This window comes from Passer montanus, unplaced genomic scaffold (genome assembly GCF_014805655.1).
Source record: "Passer montanus isolate IOZ18808 unplaced genomic scaffold, ASM1480565v1 scaffold10, whole genome shotgun sequence".
In the NCBI taxonomy this organism is placed as follows: Eukaryota; Metazoa; Chordata; class Aves; order Passeriformes; family Passeridae; genus Passer; species Passer montanus.
The window spans coordinates 23,937,223-23,962,341 of NW_024356505.1; the positions used below are offsets into that span (position 1 = coordinate 23,937,223).

Below are 25,119 nucleotides of genomic sequence, written 5' to 3' on the forward strand. Positions count from 1 at the left end.
TGTATGGCCGTTCAAAAAAACTACCTACCAGCTTCTTATTCATACTGTTCCTATTGCATGTACAGCAAATTTATTTTTTCTCATGTGAAGACTGGAAACAAACATAACCTTTCAGATGTTGTCCCTAAACATACTCTGAATTTGACTATTTTGATGCAAAAGTGATAAGCAGCAGTCACTGAAGTCAAGAGGAGATGTTATGTGAATGTATAAATATCTAACACTTAAAACTATAAAAACTCTAGTCGAAGTACTGACAAAGCTGCACAACCAAAAATAAGAAAGATCACATAACCATGTGAGCAAGGTCAGGAGAAGCACATATACCATTTCTTTCACGATCTCAGAAAATAACCTCACCTTTCCTTACCCCTTTTTGCATAAGCCAGTCCCAACAAAACAAGAACCTGTAGACATCAGCTCTGTAGCTAAATCTAGACAAAATCCTTCCTCCTCAGCCTTGGTAAGAAGTCCCATCACAGGCATACAACTCGTATTGCTGCTGTTGTATTAGCATTTAAAACACAGAAAGGCATTCTTTACTATTGCTAATGCACAATTTTCACTGTTTTAAAAACTGGTCTTTCTATAAAACAGGACTAAAGACAGCAGCTTGTTTTCTACTAGTGAAAGGGTTTTTTTACCAAGCTGCCCTAACAGCCTTGCCTTTTGCATGCAAGGAAGAGAGGGAAAGAATGTTCTCCCCACTGACAAGAGGCAGAATGGTATCTATTCTTTGGCAGGGACAGAGAACCAGCTCAAAGTTGCTGCCCAGCACTATTCATCCCTGCAGAAGTTCAAACACTGAGCTTGTGCCTTACCTACCTTCCAAACGTTACATTTTAAGCTTTCTGTGCAGCAGTACACCTTTTCTCTTCCCACACCACTTGACCCTTCCATGCCAAAACCCTCCCAAAATAATCTCTGCTCTTATTCAAGCCCCTCTCCCCTAAGGGGCTCTTCTGAAGCCCTCTAACACACACACCACAGATGACAAGAGGGTTTCTAGGCTGCCTTGTCTCCTGAAAAACCTACCAGAGCAAAAAAGTTTCCTTGTCACTGACTCCAAGGATGTCCAAAGTAGAACCCAAATTCCAAAGAATTTTGCAAAGCTAAGACTGGGTGGTAAATCTTGTGCCTGAAGACCATGTGTAAGGATGGGATTAAGATGGAAGAGTGTTTAATCTCTAAAATTTTAGGCCATATGATTCATGAAGGTGGCAAATATGGTTCCAGACCTGAATGTTTCTTGTTCCAAACACCAAGTGGTCTTTTGCACTCTTATTCAAGCCCCTCTCCCCTAAGGGGCTCTTCTGAAGCCCTCTAACACACACACCACAGATGACAAGAGGGTTTCTAGGCTGCCTTGTCTCCTGAAAAACCTACCAGAGCAAAAAAGTTTCCTTGTCACTGACTCCAAGGATGTCCAAAGTAGAACCCATTTTGCAAAGCTAAGACTGGGTGCCTGAAGACCATGTGTAAGGATGGGATTAAGATGGAAGAGTGTTTAATCTCTAAAATTTTAGGCCATATGATTCATGAAGGTGGCAAATATGGTTCCAGACCTGAATGTTTGTTGTTCCAAACACCAAGTGGTCTTTTGCACGACATTTTTTCATTAATGCAAACTACCATCTGACCTATATTAACAGTGGTCATCGCTTTAATCCATAGGAAGTGCACAACTTCTTCCTTCATGCACTGCAACACCTCTATATTACATTCCAAAAACATGGCTCTAACCCCCAAAATACAAAGAATCAGGATTCTTAATTAATATTTGCTCTGAAAAGCAATTCAGAGGTTGGAACAGATATTAAGGAAAGCTAGAGATCTACTGTGACAAAAAAAAAAAGACCAGGGAAGACAGATCATCATTAAAATGTCTATTGGCATTCCAACAGTTGCATTCCACGCAATTCAATTATCAGCACTTTATGAAAGTATCTAGAGCAGAATACACAGAGCTTAGCCAAAATCATCTGGTATTTGGAAGAGTAAAAAAATACTCCGTTTAATGTGTTCAGAAGTAGAATTTATAAACATTCTTTCTATGAGAAGCCTATAATGCTAAAGCTTCGGCCTATCAATGCTTTCCTACATAGTTATACTTTAATATGCCCATTTAATTTTAAGATGATCTAATGCTTCACATTTGTTTTCTTAATAATTCAAGAAAGCCCTCTGCAACTGTAGTTATTATAAAGTATCACCAGTTCTACCAGAATATAGAATCTGAACACTTAACATAACCCTGGCACAAATTCAGTCAATACCAGCTCTTTGAACTAAATGCACACAACACCTAATACATGCTGCTTCTTTTACAGGTTTCATATAAACTGAAATGTCTATACACATGAATTCAAAAATTTGGAATTGAAGTCCTAAATTAACATGAATGTTTTTTTAAATCAGAACAGAGCTTGATTCTTATGCAGTAACCACAGAATTAAGAGGCAGTTGCTACAGAAGTAAAAGTCAGTAATTGTTCAGTTTGACTTCAGTATTTGAGGAATATGAGTTGCTGCTGTCCTTAAATGGTTACCAGAATAAGTGACTGATCATTTATGTTTCTGATTATCCAGGACATTAACTGAACACTCTGAAGCCATATGTCCCAGGTTAGCCTCAAAGCCACTTTCAATAACAAACTTTATTACTATCAAAAAATAAGAAGTTACAGGTTCAGTTGCGACGCCATTTGGTAACACCTCTATTACAGGAAAGTTTTGCATTAAGATACGCACCCAAGGTTCAGGTGTTTGAGCTTCTGAAGGCTGCTTATCTGTGTAGGCAGCTCCTCAATCTGGTTGTTGAAAAAGTTGAGCACTTCTATGTTTCTCAGGTCTGCGATGTTTGCTGGCACAGCTGTGGAAAGTTTTCACAGTAAGAGACTGCAATTAGGGCAAGCTACCCAGACTACAGATGCTTTACCAGCACCTGGCGTTTGCACTGTTTGTACAGTGACTGCAGCACAGAAAGCATCCCATTATTCCAATAAAAGCAAAGTTTCTATCCAAACAGCCTCCTATCTGGAAGCTGTTCTCATTGCTGAGAGCACTCATTTTGTACTCTTCAAAAATTACTACCAGAACTGTAAGATATTTTGACTAACAAAGACCACTGCAGAGGGAGAGAGGGAGAGAGGGAGAGAGCAAGAGAGAGAGAGAGAGACAAGGACAAGTGCTCTTACAGACTAAGAGAAGCACGCTGTCCTCTCAATTCATGTAGCACACAGAGGTCTCAAAAGAGCAGAGCCTGAGAGACTTGGATCATGACATTATTTGAGTGGAGAAAACATTAATGATACAAGTAGTTACACCAAGACAGCAGCTGTACTAAAGGTCCTTAACAACTAATACAAAGTAATCCCTGATTTTTAGCTATGGCCCAGTCTGCTTACTGCTTACTGCTATTCGGTATCCAAATTCTTGGTCATTTAAGAAACAACAAAATTTACAAAAAAAAAAATAAATTCAGCCCTAAAAGAACTGTTTAGCCAATCCCATTTTCAGTTACCTCCCATGAGCAATAAACCAACTAATCAATACACATACATGGCTACAGTGGATTACCAACAGATCAATAGCTGGTTGTTACTACCTAGAAACATGAACTCTAAGGCAGAAACACAATATCAACGACTGTGCTAATGAGGTTAAAAAGCTATTCAGATTTGCAATTCTTCTTCCCTCAAACTGAGTGAGATTTAAGCAGCCAGCTGAGGTGTAAAGAAGGTTGGCAAGTCACCTGCTCTGAAGCTTGCACCTGTGCTCAATATTCACCTTGGTTCAGTCTCAATTTTGCATCAGAAATCCACAAAGTGCTCATCTAAATATTTAGAAGGTTTTATGAGGCCATGATTTGTTTTTATTTGTTGGTATGAGGCAATCTCAGTCTTAAAATGGAGTCAATAATGTTTACAAAGTGGAACATTGCAGTATGTCACATTTACTAGATTATAAGTCTAATTACAATGTGAACAATAATGGGATGCCTAACAAAGACTCTAATTACACTACATAAATATTACTGTTGAGGGCCATATTCATTGCAGGAGGTTTTTAGCAGACTTTTATATAAAGTCATTAAGGCAAATCTGAACATTTAAAAGACCTCCCTTAGAGGTATTTTCCAACTGGTCCATACTTATCTGTCATTCAATGATAGTGAGAATTATGTGCATTCACAAACCAAAGGGTATTTCACTACTACTGTTATTTTAAATTATTCCCTAACAGAAGTTAACTGAGGATTTTAATTGGCATCATTCAGCTGTTTCCAACGTCAATATTTCACCAGAAAAGTAATTACCAGTATTAAAATATTTTCCTTTCAGAAATTAGACTTCATAATTTGACTTTGATGAGATGCAACAGACAGGCAAATCATGTTTCTGATCTTCTCACATACCACATTTATGAATACTAGGAATAAGAAGTACTAGAAAATACAGGTTTTAGTTTAGTCAAAGCTTTAATAATAGAAAGACCAATACAGATATAACACTGTCTCCTGATACATCTGTTTAATCCCCACATACTGTATTTCATGTTGCGAATGACACTTAGGATACTTTATATCATTGTTTTCTTCAAGATATACTAAAAGCTGCATTGCTAAGCAGGCTGAGATGAGAAAAAGGCTAAATATTTAGCAAAGGATTTAAATTAAATGATTTTGTGTCTTACCCTGTTAAATCGAAATGAAAAGCCCCAATCCAAAACTGTACTTTTTGGTTTGGATGGAATGCCTGGAGGCATTTCATGAGAAGGAAGAACAGAAGAGTAGGTCAACACCCGGCTTGTGGTAGGGAAGAGAGGACTTTTTCCTGCAATAGCTTATTTTCTGGTTCAACAATTCAAATACATTTGTAATATAAATAAATGCTCTCTTACATTCAATGAAAATCAGAAGACTGAATTTAACTCCTGTACTGATCTTGTAGCTAAACTGCACAGGATCAGTAGCTTCAGGTCAGAAGACCACTGGTGGTGAAGCAAGGCTGACTAGGCATACCACGCTCTCTGTTTTGAACTTTACATGACCCCACTACCATTCCACTACTGTGTTGGAAAACTCTTCCCAGATACGTTTGGCAGCCTGCTGACTGCCAAATCCCGAGACATTCATGTTCTGGCAATGCTGAATTCCATTCGAGTCTCCTTCTCAGGATGAGCTGTGAGAGTGAACTGTCAGCATCCTGGTTCTATTCACCCACGTATTTACAGTACCATCCGCAGTGTCTTAACAACTCTCCTAAGCCCATCTGCTGCCCAGTGTCATTAACAACTCCCCCTCAGCAAACGCTGGGAAAATTTGGCAGCCCAGTGCCTTTGCGTTCTCCTGCGAAGCTTCAGTCACATCATGAAGCCCCATTCATATTAAGTTTCACTTCACAAGACCAAGAACAGCTTCCCCTTGTTCAATACTGGAAACTGCATACAGTGATTCACTATGACAGCTGTAGACTTCACCTTGATTTCAAGGGTTGGTTGACAGTGAAAGACAGGGTCTATAGGCTGCCCACAAGGATTTAGAGGACTTTGTTCATGTTTTTGGAAATAAGGATTGGCAACTTGTTATACTTCAAAGCATTTATGCTCTTTTTGCCCTGAAGTTAGTGGCAATCTTTTAGGCACTAAAACATCAAGTTCTCATCAAGTTTACTTGAGGCAAGTTACTACATTTTATTCCTACAGAACCAGCAGCTGGTTAAAAGTTAACAAAATTATTTCCAAAATACAGATAAGAAGGATTAAATGCTACTATTCAATGCCTATGTAACTCCACACTTAACAGGATCCTGGATCTGAGCCTTAACTCTCTTTCAGCATTGAGAACCAGAAGCCAACACTAGACATGATCTTTACTAGAGGTCTGGTGTTGCCCCCAGTTGGAGACCAGGCACTGGGTTAGAAGGACCTTTTATCCAGTACAGCTGGATCCTGAAGAGAAACTCACTAAAAACATCCAGATCAGTGACAGCAGCCTGGAATCACACGTCTCAGATGCAACTTTTTCCCACAAAGCAGGAAGTCAAGAGGTACTCATACCACTACCTAGAATTGTCAGGCAAATCCAGCTTCTTTTCTATATTCAACCTCTGACTAAGGATAAAGAGCACAGAAAACAGAAAAGAAGAAAACAAAGTCCATCATTTTCCCTCTAGTTCCACTCAGTAACTCTTTTGCCATTCACACAGGTCTCAATACAATTCCTTCTGTGGTGGCAGGGCCCTTCACACAGCTGAAAATGCACAGGCTTCAAAAAGTCATTATTCCTGAAAATGGTCACCAAGATGATTTCTCTTAAACATCTGTGATGCCCTGGTAAACAATAGCAATCCTCACAATTTCAAAAGAAAACAAACTCAGGTGATTGCAGAATTAAGTCTTTACTTCCTGTTAACTAAAAGATGAAATCTAGTCTGCTTTTCTTTTTGCTTGTTTAGTAAAGATTCTAAATTAAACATCTCTGAAGACACTCTTGGTAAAAAGATCTGTACCAAAATTTCCTTTACAATTTAAAACTAAAATAGAAAAGCATTTTAGATAAGGAACTTCAGATAGAAAAAAAACATAGAAGGGTCAATAAATTACCCAATTGATTAACTGAAATGATTTAGTAAAAATTTAAATCTCCATCAGAAGAGCACACAGCACGTAAACTGCACAAAGCATTTCAGTTCATTTAAACCTTAACACTGAATATTCAAAATAAACATTGTCCCACTACTACTTGGAAAATGCTATCTGTAATACCTGATTATTCAAAAAATTGTGCATGAATAGGTTTGCAATCTCCTCAATAAATATGACCCAAAGGCTACAGAAAACCTCCAACTGAAGTCAATGTTTTTTTGAATCAGATATCAAGAGAAATAAGAATTTTATTTTTTTTTTAAGTAAGATTAATTCCTTAGGCAATCACATCCTTACAAACTTTTAATAGCTGCACAATCCCTCGCTTTTTTAGAATGTTTCTTTACTTAATGAAGTAATTTTGCAGTACCTAGGAACATGATGTTCAGTAATACTCCAAACCTTTACATGTTCTAAGGGAATATTTATCCAAAAGAGCTATTAAAATAGCAGTACCTGACAGAAGAGAGATTTATACAATTATGCCAGTTCCTCATTAAACTGTTCAACTGGAAAGCTGGTCAAGAGTCATACAGGGTAAAGAGATCTCAATACAGACCTTTCAGAATCCAGTCAGTCCATTGTGGATCCCAAGCAGATATTTCTTGCCAAAAGCAAGAATCCACTTTTTCAGACTAAAGTAAAACCTGAGGGCTGTACAATATAATAAACCCAGTTCTGTGGACTTGCTAATCCAGTTAGCATCAACAGGAAGCTTTCATGAGTAAGGATCCCTTAGTGTAAAGGTCATAAAGACTTGAAATGTTACTCACATTTCATGGGGGAGGAAGAATTTAGAATACTAAATATATAATGCATTCTGTGCATCCAATATAACTGTACTCACAGAGCTAGAGTCATGTTTAGATTAATTTGACAAGGGTTCTGTTATACAGAAAGAGAAGCAATCAGCTTCACCAAAATAAAAGAGGAATTAGCAGAGGGAGAACACAACAGTTTTCATTTTAAATATTCATAGGCATGCTGATATCATATTTGGCAGCTAACTGGAGAGAATCCTGATCCCAACTGAAGCATACAGTACTTAATTTACACACTATGTAGTTCAAGTTTCCCCTTTTGCCCTCCCTTCACTCTTCCAAAGATAGATATTAATCTTCCTCATACCAAAAACATTAAAAACAAACTTGTCTCCTTAATCTTCAGCTCTTCCCAGAAACCAGCAGGGTTTATTTCAATTATCCACAAAAGCACCTCAGATATTAAACTGTTCTTATGAACATGTTTAAATTATAGTATAGCTCAATTTGTCAATAAACAGTATTCATTTAGAAGCCAGAATCTAAGGAGAAGAACAGTGAGCACAAGAAAGACTGCAAAGACACTGGGAATCAAGTGACATCTAGTGAAGAGAAAGGACAAATCTGTTCTTCTCTGAGAAGAGACCTTAAAAGGTCAGAGTTTGGAGAGAAATACTAGAAGCCAGTGGCTGAGGTTAGGAAGGGATTACCATGTTGAAAATACATCACCTAACTGCAAAGAACTGAAACCACACCAAAATAGCTCACAAAAATCTGATGCTTTTTAGCATTTTTAACAGCATCAGGGAATGGTGTAAATAAGGAGATATATATATATAAGCAGATATAAACACACACTTCATTTCTGCAAATAATTTTGAAGACAACAAAGTATTAGCCAAGCTTTTCGAATTACTGTGGTCAACCACAGCTTCTTCATCTTCAGTAACTGCTTTGTGAGAAGTGCACAGTTCAGGCAAGACACTTGCTGTCTTATATTTAAGTCAAGAGAAAAAAAACCAAAACAAAACCATGAGGCACACCATGCAAAAAGCTGAAGAACACAGGTCAGATCATCTGTGTGTTGATACTTAGGGAATGGTGTAAATAAAGATATATATATATATATATATATATATATATATAAAAGCGGATATAAACACACACTTCATTTCTGCAAATAATTTTGAAGACAACAAAGTATTAGCCAAGCTTTTCGAATTACTGTGGTCAACCACAGCTTCTTCATCTTCAGTAACTGCTTTGTGAGAAGTGCACAGTTCAGGCAAGACACTTGCTGTCTTATATTTAAGTCAAGAGAAAAAAAACCAAAACAAAACCATGAGGCACACCATGCAAAAAGCTGAAGAACACAGGTCAGATCATCTGTGTGTTGATACTTCAATAGCAGATGGCTAAGAGAAATAACTTCTGCAGGACAAAAGAGCTTTGAGATTTAATATTAGGCTTCCACCAAATGCAAACAGTACCACTAAATGCCAGTGAGTCTCCTTCAGGTGTTTGAACTGTCTAAGCACAGAGTTTCACACTACTGTACAGTTACTGGCTTTACAGAAATCAACCCATCTGAAGTCCATACAGTTAATTCACCTTTCCCTTCCTCAGTATTCTCTTTACTTCAGTCTATTCAACATGTTTTCTGCAGTTCACAAAAGGGACTAACCAAAGATGTCACATGCATCTCACACACCAGGCCTTGAAAAATTACTATAGATTACCCTCAAAGGTGAAGATCACTTCAGCCCCTTACTCAGAAGTGTCTATTGCCTGTGTGCCAAGCAATGCTTATTTAAAAAATTCTGCTTTCAGTGTGTCTAAAATTTTTTTCATTATTTCAGTTTGCCTTAATAGCCAGTATTTGGAGTTTAAACTTTTTACACCACTGAAATGTTTTCAGAAATGCACATAGGACTATTTCTCACTGCAGCTTGGATCAACAACTGAGTGTTTCCCCTATTCAGCATTGCAGACTGCTGTGCTGACACTGCTTAGTGGGGACACCAGCCTGTCCTCTAAACACACTCACGGAAGAGGCTGCAGTAAAAAAGCTCACTGCTCAAAAGCAGAGTCAGCACATGTGTTTCTTGCTCCGGTTCTCAGAACTGGGAATGAATTAAGCTCCCTCCTAGTTTGAGCTCCCCATACCCAGCACTTAAAGCCACCTCCTTAAGTCTGTATGGCACAGAGTCCTCCTTGTCCCTCTACGTTAGCTTACCCCAAGCTTCAGCTGACTGTACATTTCATTTCCAGCTACAGGAGATATTACTGATGGCAACCAGTTACCACATTGGCCATCATCACATCAAGATCAGAGAATTATTTCACCCCAAAGGTTGTGCCACAGAAATGAAAGTGAAGAGGCCAGAGGATGAGTGGTCTGAAGGGAAATGCTGTGTTGTTATCCACTTCAACACACCTGACTACTAAAAGAACAAAAAGAATACATAAAAAATAGAGTACAAAACCAAGTACATAAAACTAAATACGGTTTCCCCTCAATCTACACCAAATCTACCTTCTTGTCTCAGTCTTTCCAGATCAGAAGCCAAAAAATTTTACTCAGCTTATTAGATAGTAAATTCTGTAATACAAAATTAATGTCTTTAATTAAGTGAGTTCACTTTTGCAATGTTCACTTCCCTTGAAAATGCCAACTGCAAAATAGTCTGTATGTGGCAAGAGGATTTATAATAATTTCCCATTACAACCTGTATATAAACATGGAGAATGATATGGGACTTCCACAAAAAGTTAAAGCTATTTTAAGCCACTGGGAAATAAATGAAGACATAAGAATTTCATAAAACATTGAGAATAAAAAAAAGGAGTTAATATGTTTGCAGGTGTCTTTTACTAAGAGAAGAACAAAAGTATCTGAAGAATTATGTTCAATACAAGTGATTTGTGTCTAGTGCTGTTTTCAGTAGGGTTGCTTTACTTATGGTGCAAAACTGACTTTGGTGCCATACACCACAAACTTTGACAATTTAATTTGTGCATAAATTGGCCACTTTCTGCATGTATCCTTATACCATTACAGCACAAAACTCACACATTATTCTGTTTCATTTCCCTAAAGCTTCTAAGAAGCAAAGTTGATATTATATATATTTAAAATAAAAATGCTCTACCATATGTATTTTCTCAGAACCAAAGGTTCGGGGGTTTTTTTAGGAAAAAAAGAAAAAGCTAACAAGGTATTTAATCAACACATTTGAGTAGAACCCAGATGTCACAAATTTAGTAAGGCATATGTATAGGGATCTCCTTTTTCCTCCTTTTCACATCCTCCCGTGTACTGCATTCAGAAAGATACTTCCCATTAGAGATCACTCAATCAGAAATAGGAAGTAAGATCAAATCAAAACATACCAAAAAAATGAAAGGCTTACAGTTAGCTTAAAGCATCTCTCCCACACATAGCTGACAGACACTGTGATTTGGACACAGCCCTGGTGTCACCTTGCAGACACTACCTGCCCCGTTGGAATATTGTGTCAGGACAACAGCATGGAATGACTTACCAGAAGGAAGCAGAGGCAGAAGCATAGTAGAGGAGAATACAAGAAGCAACAAAGAGTAAAGAGTACACCGTCATCTGGTTCCTTCCAGAAGTCAGCAAATTTGTTCTATAAATAACCTGATAGCAGGCAAGATGCAAAGTGTCAGACAATGCCAGTGGGAGACACCATCACACATTTCAGCAGACTGGAGAAGACAAAGCAGCTAGACTGGGAAGGAATTCAGGACAGGCAGATGCAGTGCTGCTGTCTCTGGACCACCTCCAATACATCCAGGTATAGACTACAGCCAGAAAGGTGACTCAGAAAGGAGACATCCTAATGTAAAAATTAAACCAAGAGATTTTAGCAGCATGCTAAAAAGGATCAAGGACACAGTCAAGAGGGTTAACAGCAACAAAAGGACAAGCTTCTGTGGTGGTCACACACAGAGAGAAAAACAATTTAGGAGGTGGCAGAGCAAAGAAGCCATAAGTCATGTGAGCAGAAAAAAAAAGTTTTGAACTGCTCTGTTGAAAGAAGGCAAAATGTACAGTGATGATAAAGGGTGACCACATGGCTGTCAAAAGAACAATGATCAATGAGACACAGCCATTTTGACATGAGCACAAAGTGAACTCAAACAAAATTCAGGTCTGGAAATGGGAACCAGCAGCAAAAAACTAATGGATCACCCCACAAAAAGGAAGGGACCAAAGATGAGTAAAGGATTACACGAGAATCAAGGGAGAAGCAGTGGAGAGATCACAGAACAGTACAGGACAGCAGATCAGAAGAATGGTAGAGGAGGACAGAGAACATGACATCAGGTAACACAGAAGAGGTTTTAGTAAAAAATAGTCGTTCCCAATCTCTCATTATTTAATCATTTGATAGCACTGGACAAGGAATCAGAGCAGGAGAACAAAAGGATAAAGGAACCATCAGGAGTGAACTATGAATAGCAGGAAAATTCTGAGATCATTTACAGACAGCACATGAATATGTGAAGTCAGGGAGCACAGGACCACCTGAGGTTAGGGAGATTGAGGAGAAAAGCAAAAACAAAGTAGCTGTGCACCATCATCTAGCAGGCGGGATGAACAGCTACCAGAACACAAGCCTCTTCCCGGAAAAAAAATGCTAAATGTATTCAAACAGTGACCTCTTCTGGACAAAGCACAGAGTACCGGTACTCCACCCGCAGCAGGAACACTCCCGGTACCAGCAGATAGCATCTCTGAACTGACTTCTCCAAATGACTGCAGTGTTAATTAACCACCCCTGGCAGCTAACGCAAATAACTGTCATAGTAGTTACAAGTCAAACTTACTATCCCAAAATAAAAGAAAATAAAACAAGTTAGCAGCATAATAGCTGCACACATAATGACACCTGCTGCCAATGCTGAAGTAACCTTTAATATTCCAGCCTGCTTTCCAGTCACATCTTTCCCTCTGTGCCCTTCTGGGTGTGATAACAGACAAACTGAGCATCTGAAACCTCTTCAAACACTTCCGATTCACAATATAATACATGGATTTTAATTGTCAAAACTTCATCAGCATACAAGTAAGGATTTTACATCCTATACTAGGATGTCAAATTCTGTGTACATTCTAAGTGGCTGGAGAATAGGAATTAGCTGACCTATCTAAATTCCAGAAGGTTCAGTATTCCTTCATACTTTATGGCAAAATAGCACACAAAAGCTCTGCTAGGAAAAAGCAGACAAGGCACAAGCCACATTTTTATTCTCCATTAGTATTCTTTATGAAAGTGAGTTTTTTCTGTTGCTAGTTCTACTCCAATTCTTGCTCACTTACAAATCTAATGGGACACATGGGGACCAAAAAGTGAAACCTAACCCCTAACTGCTGACTTCAGTCTGCAAAGGTACTTTTTTCCAGTTAAAGGCAGCCACTTGTTGTACTAGCACAATCAGTTTACAAATAAAGTAGATAAATAATTAAATAAAACCCCCAAACCCTGTACATCCTCAAGACATGTGATAAGACAAACCCTACTATCAGCTTGGAAAAAATCCTCATCCTGACTCAGATGATCTATTTTACACTGTCTCCCAGGGCCCCACCTTGTTGTGCTTGAAACAATATGGGGCAAGACCCAAATTAAAGACACAAGCCTGGTGAGATCCCTTCCTCTCTCTGACCTGGGCTCCCAGAATCTCAGCATTCTGCAATTCCCAGCCTGTTCCCCAGAACTATTATTAAAATATGAACTCTAGCTGAAGGGCTCTGAACAAAATAGCTCTAAGTTTGATTTCAAGAACTTTTATGACAAATTTCTTGACACACGACTGGCACTATTACCCCAGCATGAACCACAGAGCAGCAATGTCACAGGAATCATGGCAGCTGCCCCTGCAGAACAGGCAGATCTACACCAACACCTGAAGGTTTCCTTCCTCCTGTACAGAGGCATCAGATGAGCAAGTGGCCAAGATTGCTGCAGACTTCCAGTTATGTTCCACCTGAACTTGAGTGAAGCAACCCTAGAAATACCCAAAACAGAAGCATAAATACCCACAAAAATTACTACTGTTGCACAGATGATACAGAAACAATATTTGTGGCTGACCAAACTGATCAAATGTGGTTTCCACAATAGTATGTCCTGTGGCTCAAACTCCCTCTGCCCCTCTAGCACAGCCACCCTAATTCCCTTCCATTATTCATGTCCCGTAAACGATCCTATTGAGCAGGACATGAATCTGCATGTCCCTCAGCTAGCATCAAGTGACATGAACAAAACCAACCCAAATTAATCCACCACACTGAAGGGCAGATATCTATGGTTCAGCCACTCATTTCCACCAATTTAAAAAACATTTGTTAGAACTTCTATTGCATTTACTTTGATGATGGCCAATGGGTTCAAAAGACACCAGGGTTAGGATCAGACAACCTATACAGGCTAAGACTATCTTGAATTTTGCTTCTCAGCTGTATACTGGATAGAAGGTTTAAAAATTACTACATGATGGAAGAAAAAACACCCAGTAAAACATAGGGAGAAACTGGCCCTTATGTCTACATTACACCAAGAAAAAGTACAAATAATCACTTTCTCTTGCTTTCTGCTGGATTGTCAGAGACCCTACACAGGAATCATCCCAGCTTTGTCACTTATGCAGCACCTGGTTCAAAAAGGCTGCAGAATCACAGCTATTTAGCTTCCCTGAGAGTTTTTCTTCTGATTTTGAAGCACAAGTAGTTCTCACCAAGTAGCAAAGGACAGACTCAACTGTTTCAGAAGTCACCTAAATCAGAAAACGCCAGTTCAAGACTCCTCCATTAGGACAGCACCAGATAATTGAAAAAAATTCAGCCTAATCCTCCAGAAAAATCAATGTGGACTTGAGTACTTCTGATAATGAATGATTTAGACATGTAAATGAAGTACCAATGGCACACTAGAAATATTACTAAAATCCATGCCACAGAAGTATTCTGAGCAGTATAATTGATTTAATTGAGCAATCTTTATACTTGCTGATGAAACTTTACTTAGTTTTAATAGTTTTCTGGCAAAAAAAAAAAACAAAGTACATTTACATAAAAATATGCATATCCACTTTTTACATTTATTTATTCTTTCAGATAGACATATTTACTCTAAACACCAAGAAAAAAAAGCTAGCAGAACACTCATTTAAATGGCAGAAAAGTAGTAGAAGATGCTAATATGACCTTAGTGTAGGATGTCAAGTGTCACTGCCATCAGCTTCCTAGTCATTTTAAGAACAATCTGCTAAGACAATTAATTACACAGCTTAAAAGATTAGGTCAACAGTGTCAAGTATGAGAATATGAACTTGAAACTTAGCCTTTTAAAAATGTGTGCTGTCTATTTAAGTGTCTACATCCATTTGTGAAAGAAGAGTAAGTTTCAGACTTGATGAGTTACTTCTCAGGACAAGCAGTGGTCTTACCTTGCCAGGAAAGAAACCCGAACAGAGCAATTAGAAAGGCTGACAGAATCCCTTGGCTGAGAGAAGGCATGTACTTGCAGCCTGCTGATCTGACAGCTACTTTAGGAGAAAGCAGTTAATTTAAGGGTGAGATTTAATGTAATGTAACACAAACTTACAGTGATGGCAATATTTAAACTGGTATTTTGAAAACCAAAACTGCTTTAAGCAAGTGGTACATTCTGTATTGTTCTTGAATAGTTAAAGCCAACCCGGACACATTCTTCTTGGACACTTCTTATTACTGTATCTTTCCTCCCCCAGCCAGGTCTGTAGCTAAAGCTCACATAGGACATAGGCTGGCAACTCAGCTTTTCAGTGTGGAGCTCATGCTGAAGCACAGGCCCTCCCCAGGCTCAGATGTGAGGCAGACAAGTTTACCATGATTCAAGTGTCCACGCAGGAGCTTCAGCCTATCTCCTCTTCCTCAGAGCAAGGCAGACACCTGCTACCACCTGCCCAGCCAGTTGTGTGCTCAGCTGAGATCATCCTTTAGCTACCTTAAAATTTGTAAGGCAGCAGGTGGAAGAGCTGATTCACTGGCAATCTGAAAGTGCCAGATTTCAAAAGTTCTAGGAATTTTGTTACGAATCTCAGACAAAGAATAGTGACATTTACAAAAAGTAACATTTCCAACACATTTCATCATTGTGCCAGGTAAGCAGCCATTCAGACAGAGACACCAGAGTAAATAATCATCACCATAGAGAAGCTTTGCCTGTCAGCACTAAGGTATCCAACCTTGGGTGAGCTGTCTGATCACAAGAATTAGACAGAGGTGTTCAGAATGAACTGCTATCCGAGGTGCCTGCAACCCTCCAAAGGCTGCAGAGAAAGCTGCAGTGGCTGAGTACAGTGAACTGCCTGGCTTTCAGAAGCTCAAGTTCAGGGACAGCCATCTCCTTGCAGTACCTGAGGGAACACACAGAAGTCACTGGCTGGGTGGCCCCACAGCCCAGCTCCACCAGTGGCTGATAACAGATGCCAGATGGCAATATGCCCAAAGAAAATTCATCACAATCTTTCTCAAAAGATTATTCTCCCAGCTTCAAGCTATTTGTAACTTCATGGCCTTCTAAATCGTGGACAGAGCTGCATGCTTACCAGTGATGCACTTTGGATTTTTCCTAACATAACTGGCCCATTAATTTACTCATCAGTCATTTATATGACAGATGGGTAAAAAAAGTTGGTCACATTTGTAATTAAATTGCGATTTCTTTGAAAACTACAATGGGATAAAAATAAAAAGCAAGATGGCAGAGGGCACTACACTATCAAAAGAAGGGTCCTGAACAACTAATTCATAGTTCTCACAGCCAGTCACAAAGTGGCTGTAATTTTATCTATTTACTACTACAAACGCTTTAAGCTACACATATCCAATAAACTTCATCCAGAGAAGTGCTTATGCACTAAAATCTAGTGATATTTATATTCTCCTCATGCTTAATCCTCTGCAAGTGCTCAGAGACTGTAGTGACACTTTTGCATTAATTCACATGTTTTAAGTAACACATACTGCCTTACAGCTCATACAGCAAGTAGTGTAGAGTTCAACAGGCTGAGTTTTATTAATTTGTTTGTGTTTCTTAAGACCTATCTCAATTTGTAAAGACTTCCTTGGATACACCCTAAAGCACATACACCCTATGCCTCTTGTCAACACACACCCACTTTATTGGTTCCATTCCGCTCCCCATTCCATCTCTTCAAATGAGTTTCAAAAAGAGGACTGGTTTAGAGAGAAACACACTGGCACATGCAGAGAGCAGACAAAAAGAACATCAACAACACCAACACTTCTTTTTAGAAGATGCACAGAAGCAGGGGTGAGACAAAATTCACTGCTTGAATTTCAACAACCAAGAAGCAGGAATGTTTGCTCAAGACACTGGTAGATAAACCACAGAAACACACAAACAAAAAAACCCAAACCCACAAAAACTTTTGTCTTGCAAAAGTCAGTCTGGTATCTCCCTCTACCAAGTTAAGTCTCATATTCATGTTGTTCTTGACATGCTATTCACCAACACCTACCTCACTTAGGAGCTTCTTTACTGTGGGAAACAGGATCCACAACCTGAAGATGGTGTGAGCAGTATGACCAAGAGACAATAATTTTTTGGACAGAAAGAAGCTACTTTTTTTCCCCATGACTGATGCTTACATGCAGTTGGTCTTGCTCATATACGTTTGGTTATATATGTAATGCAGTGGAGTTCTAATTTGCTTTGCTTCAGTCAAATTCACTATCCATTCACTAAAATGCAAACTGTGTTATTTCTGAGACAGTTAAAAATTTCAAAAGTCCTCACCTTAACATAAGGACTTCAGAGCCACGGTAGGAAATGGATTTCTGGCTGAACTGGTGATGAGACTGAGAACTACACATCTTTCTGCACATTGCAGGTCTGTATTGAAGTTGGAATGGCATGTTGAAAATGGCTGCTAAGTCACACCCTCAATCTCTTTACTTTTAATGAAGTACTAAGCAAGAAGCACCACTCTAATAGAGTCACTGCACTCTGTATAAAACTAGCAGTGTCAGCTTTTCAATATTACAGAACTGCCTGCCATGAAGTCCAAAGGCAGGAACATACTTACTCGTAAGCTTGTTGTGACTCAGAACCAGCTGTGTGATGTGAGACAGCGTAACTGCAAATGAAGAGAGAAAGAAGTTAGTTTGTGGACATGGCGACTGAGAGCTTGTATCTATTTCAGCTGAAAAAAAAAATATTATTCTTTACACTCCAGTAACTGATTGACATGCATTGTCACAAATAAACAAGAGAAGCTCAAGAGTAAAGGGTGAGTCCACCTACTCCTCTGCCCTTTTACTTCACATTTCTGTCACTGCATCAGACACAACATGAAGAGTTTTACTCACTGATACAGCAACCTGTTTCAGCTAATCCTTGAAAAAGCTCATGACTTAATAAAGGCAAATACAACCTGTTAGCAGAATGAAAGCAGTCACTCAAAGACACCATCAGATCAGACAGTTCAATGTTAAAGAAAAAAAAAAGCATCATCACAGTTCACTGTGCAATTGCAGGTTGTGAAGGAATGAAAGGCAGGGAGGAGAACCTCAGGGTGCACCCACCCTGAATTTCTCCCAAAATCTGAGCACTCAAAGTACTGCCTGCACCACCTTACTATGCAGAACAAGAGGACAGGGAAAGAAGCTCATAGAAAGTCTGTAAGAGTATTGTAGGAAAATCATCACAAGAGCAGCAGCCTCCACAAAGAGCTCTATTTTTAAAACAAAGGGCACATCGGTACCTGAACCATAAGCAGCCTTTTAACACTACTGAGTGCTTACACATATAGATAAATATAGGACTGCAATTTACACAGCAAAATGAGAGAAGATTCTGGAGATAGTCACAAGCTTGTGAACAATGCCTAAGTATACCTAAGTAAGCTTTATACATTTGTTTCTCTTGGTCTAGCTATTTTAATAACTGTGACAATCTATAAAAGTCAACCTTTCATGGGCTCTTGATATTCAAGTCTGACTAATAAGAACACAACCACCAGAAGGGCAGCCCTACCACTAAGATGAAAACTCCTCTAGTCTCATGTCTTCAGTTCCAAGGCAACTGAACCTAGACCATAGCCAGAAAAAATCTGACATCATAAATCCCAGGGAAAAAACCTTTTTTTTCTGCATTTTACTTCAGAAATAAGTCATTCTGGAGCTCTGAGGCTTTATCTAAACTCAGGAGCATCAACAAAAAAAAATTGCTTTTTTTTTTAAAAAAAGGGGAAAAAATTGTTTTTGATACTGTACAAAGTTGCTTCTATTTCACTTTGCTTTCAAAGCAGACAAACAATGTCATCATGTCTGTACAAAGGAAGCACGGGTCCTTACTCAAGGGCAATGGAGCTTGGGGCTGCAGATTTTGGTCTTCTGAACATTGAACTCTGGATGAATTTAAATGGTATAGTAAGTTCTGTGCATATTTAATTTCAAAGCAGACAAAAAATGTCATCATGTCTGTACAAAGGAAGCATGGGTCCTTACTCAAGGGCAATGGAGCTTTGGGGCTGCAGATTTTGAACATTGAACTCTGGATGAATTTAAATGGTATAGTAAGTTCTGTGCATATTTAAAGGTAAGCCTTTTGACTACACCACCAAGCCATGGGCACCACTGGCCTTTAGCAACACAAGGTTAGAAGCATTATTCTCACTAGACCCTCTCCTCTTTTGTCCCATCACGGTGTTCTTCAGCCGATACTACTTCCAGAAAGGTTTATTCTCTCACATCTATACAGAACAGAACAAAGTCCATGATAAAAATTTCAATGCCAAAATCCCTAGGCAAAAGACATTTGAATCTGTATTTTACTGTCTAAATTTGACTGAAGCCTAGACACCTTGTCTGAAACTCCACTATCTCAGTCAATTCTGATGCTTGACAAGAAGTCCCATGGCATCCTTGACCAGCAATGGCAGGTTGACACTCCCCAAAGGAACAAGAAGGGCTACACTCCAATACTATTTTGAAAAGAGCAAAGGTTTAGGTGTCTGTGCTCTGGACTACTTCCAGCAGCATTTTAGACATACCAAGACAAAGAGATTCTTCAGACTTGAAAGGGCCAAAGCTACTAGCAATTCAAAGGCAAGTTTGGAAGCATTTTAAGAAAGAGAACAAAGATAAGAGAGTGGTACAAAACAAATAAAAGCCCTGCCCATCAACAGGAAAAAAAAAAACCACCAAAAAACCCCAACCAACCAACGTGACAAAACAACCAAACCAAAGTAAAATAAATTAGGAAAAAAACCCCACACCCACAAAACAGGAAGACCCCAATGACTTTGCTGAGCCAAGATAAGACACTGCCTGTCCCATTGGAGGAAGTTAATGCAGGATGAGCATTACAGTATTGTTACAAGTAGCCTGCCTCTCCATCTTCTGTTTTCATTATTTTAGGAATGAACAATTTTATCAACACTAACTTTCTGATAAAGAATTCCAGTCACACAAGTATGTACTTTATGCAAAATATGAATAGCTTACAGATGGAATGATAATGAGAACAAATTAACACATAAATAGGATTGCATCCAATATTCCTTCCCTGACAACAGAGCAGATGCCACAAGTTATTTGGGCAAAATAATTCCTTTACTCGTACCTCCTCCTCCATATCAACTGCTTGAAAGACACATAAATGAGACTGGTCCATACTCTAAGAACAATCCCACAGTTGTTGATGGCTGTTCAAAGTCCTTTCCATAAATGCCCTGTCCTTTGCTATGCTAGGGGAAAGGGCACATTACTCCCTTCTTGCTGGAGTTGGCTGAACCTGCTTGCTCAGCCTACAGCATGTCTATTAATGCTCTCTACCATTGTCCATAGTGAGTGCTTTATAAAAAAAATATAATCTATTTACTTCACAATATGAAGGCAAAAAACCCAAACCAACACAAGAGAACACTTCAATGGGACATGACATTTTTACCACTATTTATGTATTGAGGATGCTCAGCTATAGTAGAGATGTGCACACAAATGGTGTAACTATTGTTTTACCATATGCTGCAATAATAAAGTCTTTAACACTTAAAACTGTGCCATGTGGTATTTGCATGACAAGCTAAATCACACAACACTTAGGTTGTTTTACCATATGCTGGAATAATAACAAAAGTCTTTAACACTTAAAACTGTGCCACGTGGTATTTGCATGACAAGCTAAATCACACAACACTTAGATCAAGGTAACACTTAGATCACAGGTATTTTGTGTCGCAAATGAAATCTCTTTTCTACAGAACATGTCTGAAAAAGGGTTCTCATATTACAGTTCTGAAAGCATCAAAAATTCAGATGCTCTGAAGGCGTGTAACATGATTCTAGTTTGTATTTTAAGTCATTAGAAGAAAACATGGAAATGCTTGGATTCAAGGATTATTCCAAAAATAGAACTCAACTTCTAATGAAATTAATGAACTCCTGAGTTAGAAGTACTTCAGGGACTACTTAACCTTTGTTTTGTGATTCTGAACACCACATTGTATATAAGCTGGTAACCATACTCTTTCTTTGCTGAACATGAAACATGAAAGAGATGTAAAGGTTGCCAAGGTCTAAGTTTGCTTGCCAATCTCCTTCCAGACAGAAGTATTTAATTCTTGATTGGAAAGTGACACTGGCATTTGACAGAAGCAACTTTTTCTGCTTTGTGTCTCCCACAGCTACTGCAGAGGGTGGAAGACAATGCAAAAGAAAGTAGGTGTGCCTGCCCTGTACTGCGGGAAGCCATTCAGTATACTGGAAAGAGAAGCCAGAAGAGAACGGTACCCAAGACATAAATTCCCCTTTGCTCTTCTTTGCCCCCACATAACACCAGATTGCTCTATCACTTTTTTTTGTTGTTGTTGTGGATTTTTTTCCTAAACATACATGACAAGGACAAGGCAACACCTTACGAAAAGGACTGGCACACTGAACAGATGCTGCTTCCAACCCCTTGTGCCTCTATTAACCCTATGTGAATTAAGTTAAGAAAGGTTAAATGCGAGCTCATTAGCCACTCTGCAGCAAGCACTCAAACGTGCAGTGAGACAAGGCCTGGTCCTTTGCTTGAAGATTTAGGATTAGACTAAACACACATGACAAGGACAGGGCAACACCTAAGGAAAAGGACTGGCACACTGAACAGATGCTGCTTCCAAACCCTTGTGCCTCTATTAACCCTGTGTGAATTAAATTAAGAAAGGTTAAATGCAAGCTCATTAGCCACTGTGCAGCAAGCACTCAAACATGCAGTGAGACAAGGCTTGGTCCTTTGCTTGAAGATTTAGGATTAGAGGGAGCACTTTACCCTCCAGGGTACTTGGCACCTCTGGTAGGGGCATTCACAACTACTGAATAATTATGTGAGATAAAATGCTGACCAGGGGCTAATGAACACAGTAAACTCAGGCATACCTTCCAATCTACAAAACTTAAATAGCCAAAAATGTTCCCTGCAATCATTATCTAAACTTACCTTAACACTCAACATCTACTTATGGCCCTCATTAAAGATGAAATGCTGTGCAAGTAGAGTCACTGGGCATGAATAGTGATAATTGCTTTTAACAGAGATCTTTACTTCATGGAAGGAAAAAATTAAAATAGCTGAAAAGGCAAGCTTTAACACATAGCTTAAGAGGTATGCAGCAAAGGAGAAGGAAAGGTACCAGGTCAGTCTCCTTTAGCTTACATGCCAGTTCTGAGAGCCAGAGTAAACCAAAACATCCAATCTACATTAGAGAAGACTATCCATTTAGAGTCAGGTGACAGGGGTTTGAAAACAAGTTTAACACTTCCTCAACCCTTTACTAAAAATTCAGAAGTAATACCTGTTCATTACTTTTTACTTGGTGAAAGGTGTTCCTTCTCCAGGAGGCAAATACCTCCATGGTAAAAAAAAACCCCAAACCAACTTATGTGTTGTCAGTGAAAATAATAACTGAAAAAGGAATTAATTTAACAGAAACAAACCCAAACCAACTTATGTGTTGTCAGTGAACATAATAACTGAAAAAGGAATTAATTTAACAGAAACCAGTCATCATTCCCCCTAACTTTTATCTCAAAAATGGAAGAAGGCCCCAAATCCCCACACTAGATCAAGTCACTGAAAAAGGAATTAATTTAACAGAAACCAGTCATCATTCCCCCTAACTTTTATCTCAAAAATGGAAGAAGGCCCCAAATCCCCACACTAGATCAAGTCACACAATGTGCACCAAGAGCATCTGCACAGAGACTCCTCTGATGCAGTCTAACTAGGGTACCACAAGTCTGTGCTTCACGTAGGCAGGTCCCTGCCAGAGACACTTAAGGAGTCTTAATGAGCAGCATGGTATCAGGGAGCATCTGGGAAGCACAGTGCCCCACCTGAACAACAAACCCCAAAGAGTACTTGTGCAAGAAAAGCCTCTCTTTTTTAGGATTGTCAATGTGCTTCAACATTATCCTTTTTCGATGCTTGAAAGATCAAAACTGTTAATTAATTTTGTGTCTAGTGTTGATAGCAGGCACCAAGTCTGCTTAACAAAAGCAACAGTACTCTATTGCTGCTCCATATACCTGACAGATCTTAGTTCTCAAAACAGATCTGTATTAATGAGCTAAATACCACTTTGTCACAAATAACTGCTCATCCTATAGAAATGCAGTGAAACTTTCTATTTAATGTGAGTTCACATAAACAGTCCTTACAACACCATCTTCCCAAAGTCCAATGCACCACCCAGAAGCTGGAAAACAGTAGTACAGAATGAAGACTTAAGTACAGAACCTAGTTCTGCAAAACTGTACTTAAGACTTCATCCTTTACTGATATGATAGAAGACACCTTGATGTGCTCCCAACCCTGCAGATAATGGTAGTGAGCCATACCTTTCCCTCACATCTATCTTGTGAGAAAAGTTTTGTACATTTGCAGCTGGCTGCTCTCAAGTTTAATAAACACAGTAAAGAGGTAGACCAGGATACAGTCAAAAGTTTTAAGTACATTGGTTGGTTGAGATTTTGTGCTTTTTCCCCCTCACTGGATCATGCATTTCAAAGCCTGTGGCACACTACAGACAGTCACAACTTTAACTCCCTGAGTATTGCCTATGTCATAACATCATGTGCACTTTAAAAAGGCAAAGATACCTAACTTGCTCTTCATTTATGTGCTCTCCAGAACCACAACAGCATGTTGCCATTGGCATGCTGTATTTACTATGAATTTAACTACAGCAAATGCACCATACTGACAGCAGCACCCTGCCAGGGTTCAGCAAGCATGTGCAATGGTACAACATCCAAAGCATGATGTTGCCGTATCTGTGATACAGTATAACTGTCCTCTCCTCCAGAGACCAGTCGCCTGCAGTTGCAGGCTGATGTCACCCTATCACTTTCAAAACCCAATGGAGATGCTGCTTGGCTGGTGGTTTTATTTCAGTAGCAGGACGGAGAAGAGGGAAGTGCCCCATCAGCCAAGTGCCAGCATGCCAGCAGTGCGACAGGGAACGCCGAGCCGCGGTGCGGGGCTCCTCTGGACACGCACACACACATACACACACAGACAGACAGACACACACGCACGGCTCCTGGCGGTGCTGCTGTGGGGCGCTTCTCCCAGCCCACGGATGGCTCCCCAAGGCCCCCGTGCCCTAAGGCCATCCCCGCAGTCTCGGTGGCGGCGGGGCAGCGCCCGGGCCGGGGCGGGCTGTCCCGGAGCCCCCACGCCCAGGGCCGGCCCCGCTCGCCCGGGACAAATAAGGAAGTTTCCGCGCTGCGCCCGCCCGCCGCCGCCGGTACCTACAGAGGCCGGGCACGTCCAGCATGCTGGAGATGCCGCGGTCGCACATGTCCACCTCGGGCTGGTTCTTCTCCCGGCTCTCCTCCACGATCTTCTTCAGGGACTTGGACATGGTCTAGGCGGGGCAGAAACGGACACCGTGAGCCGGGCGGCGGGGGAGACCCGTGAGGGGACATGCATCTCTCCCAGCCGGGACAGCGCCGGGACGGCCCCGGCCCCGAGCGCAGCGAACCCCCTGCCCAGCGCCGCCGGGGGCCCGGCCCGTCCCGCCCCGTCCGCCGCGCCCGCCCCTGCCAGCGGAGCACTGCCGGGGATGCCGGCAGGACGCCCGCCCCGGGCGGGCGGACGGACAGGCGCGGCCCGGTGCTGCCCGAGGGCACTCACCGCGCGGCGCTGCGGCGGGACACGATGGGACACGATGGGAAGCGGCGGGACGCGGCGGGACTCGGCGGGCGGATCCCACGGCGGGACGGCGGGCGGGCCCCGGCGGATCCGTGCGCGCCGCCCCGCCTCGCCCCCGCGCGCAGGCGCAGCGCAGCCCCGCCCGCCCTGAGCGGCGGGGCGCGAGCGGCCCCGGCCCGGCCCTGAGGGGACGGAACGGAACGGAACGGAACGGGAGTCCCGGAGCGCTACTACATTTGGGAGGGCTGCCGGAGACAAAACACATTGTCGGCAAAATAACCCCCACCAAAAACAACCCCCAGTGCATTTAACAGCGGTTTCCATTTCTTCGGTGCCTTCCTGGGTTTTCCAGTCAGCTCTAACAGCAAAACCACTCACAAGGCTGCATCCACGCTCGGAGCGCTTGTCACTGGTCTCGACACACCATGGCGTTGGAGTTACAGCCTTACTGCCCAGAATGTAGTTATGCAT

The 25,119-nt window shown here is 40.6% G+C and overlaps 1 protein-coding gene across 2 annotated transcripts in view; it reads right to left on the bottom strand.

Annotated features, from left to right (window-relative positions):
- Window positions 1-24,749, bottom strand: part of RSU1 (Ras suppressor protein 1) — a 103,737-nt gene extending 78,988 nt beyond the window's left edge. Inside the window, exons 1-4 of one of the 2 annotated variants that reach the window (XM_039710546.1) lie at window positions 24,631-24,749; window positions 24,250-24,361; window positions 17,531-17,581; window positions 2,751-2,871 (exon numbers count right to left, since the gene is read on the bottom strand). In XM_039710546.1, coding sequence (XP_039566480.1) covers window positions 2,751-2,871; window positions 17,531-17,581; window positions 24,250-24,358 — 281 coding nt within the window. In that variant the 5' untranslated portion in view covers window positions 24,359-24,361; window positions 24,631-24,749. Of the gene's footprint in view, window positions 1-2,750; window positions 2,872-17,530; window positions 17,582-24,245; window positions 24,362-24,630 lie in introns of both variants that reach the window. The other variant, XM_039710557.1, reaches the window with a different exon arrangement.
- Between the last annotated feature and the right edge of the window lie 370 nt (window positions 24,750-25,119).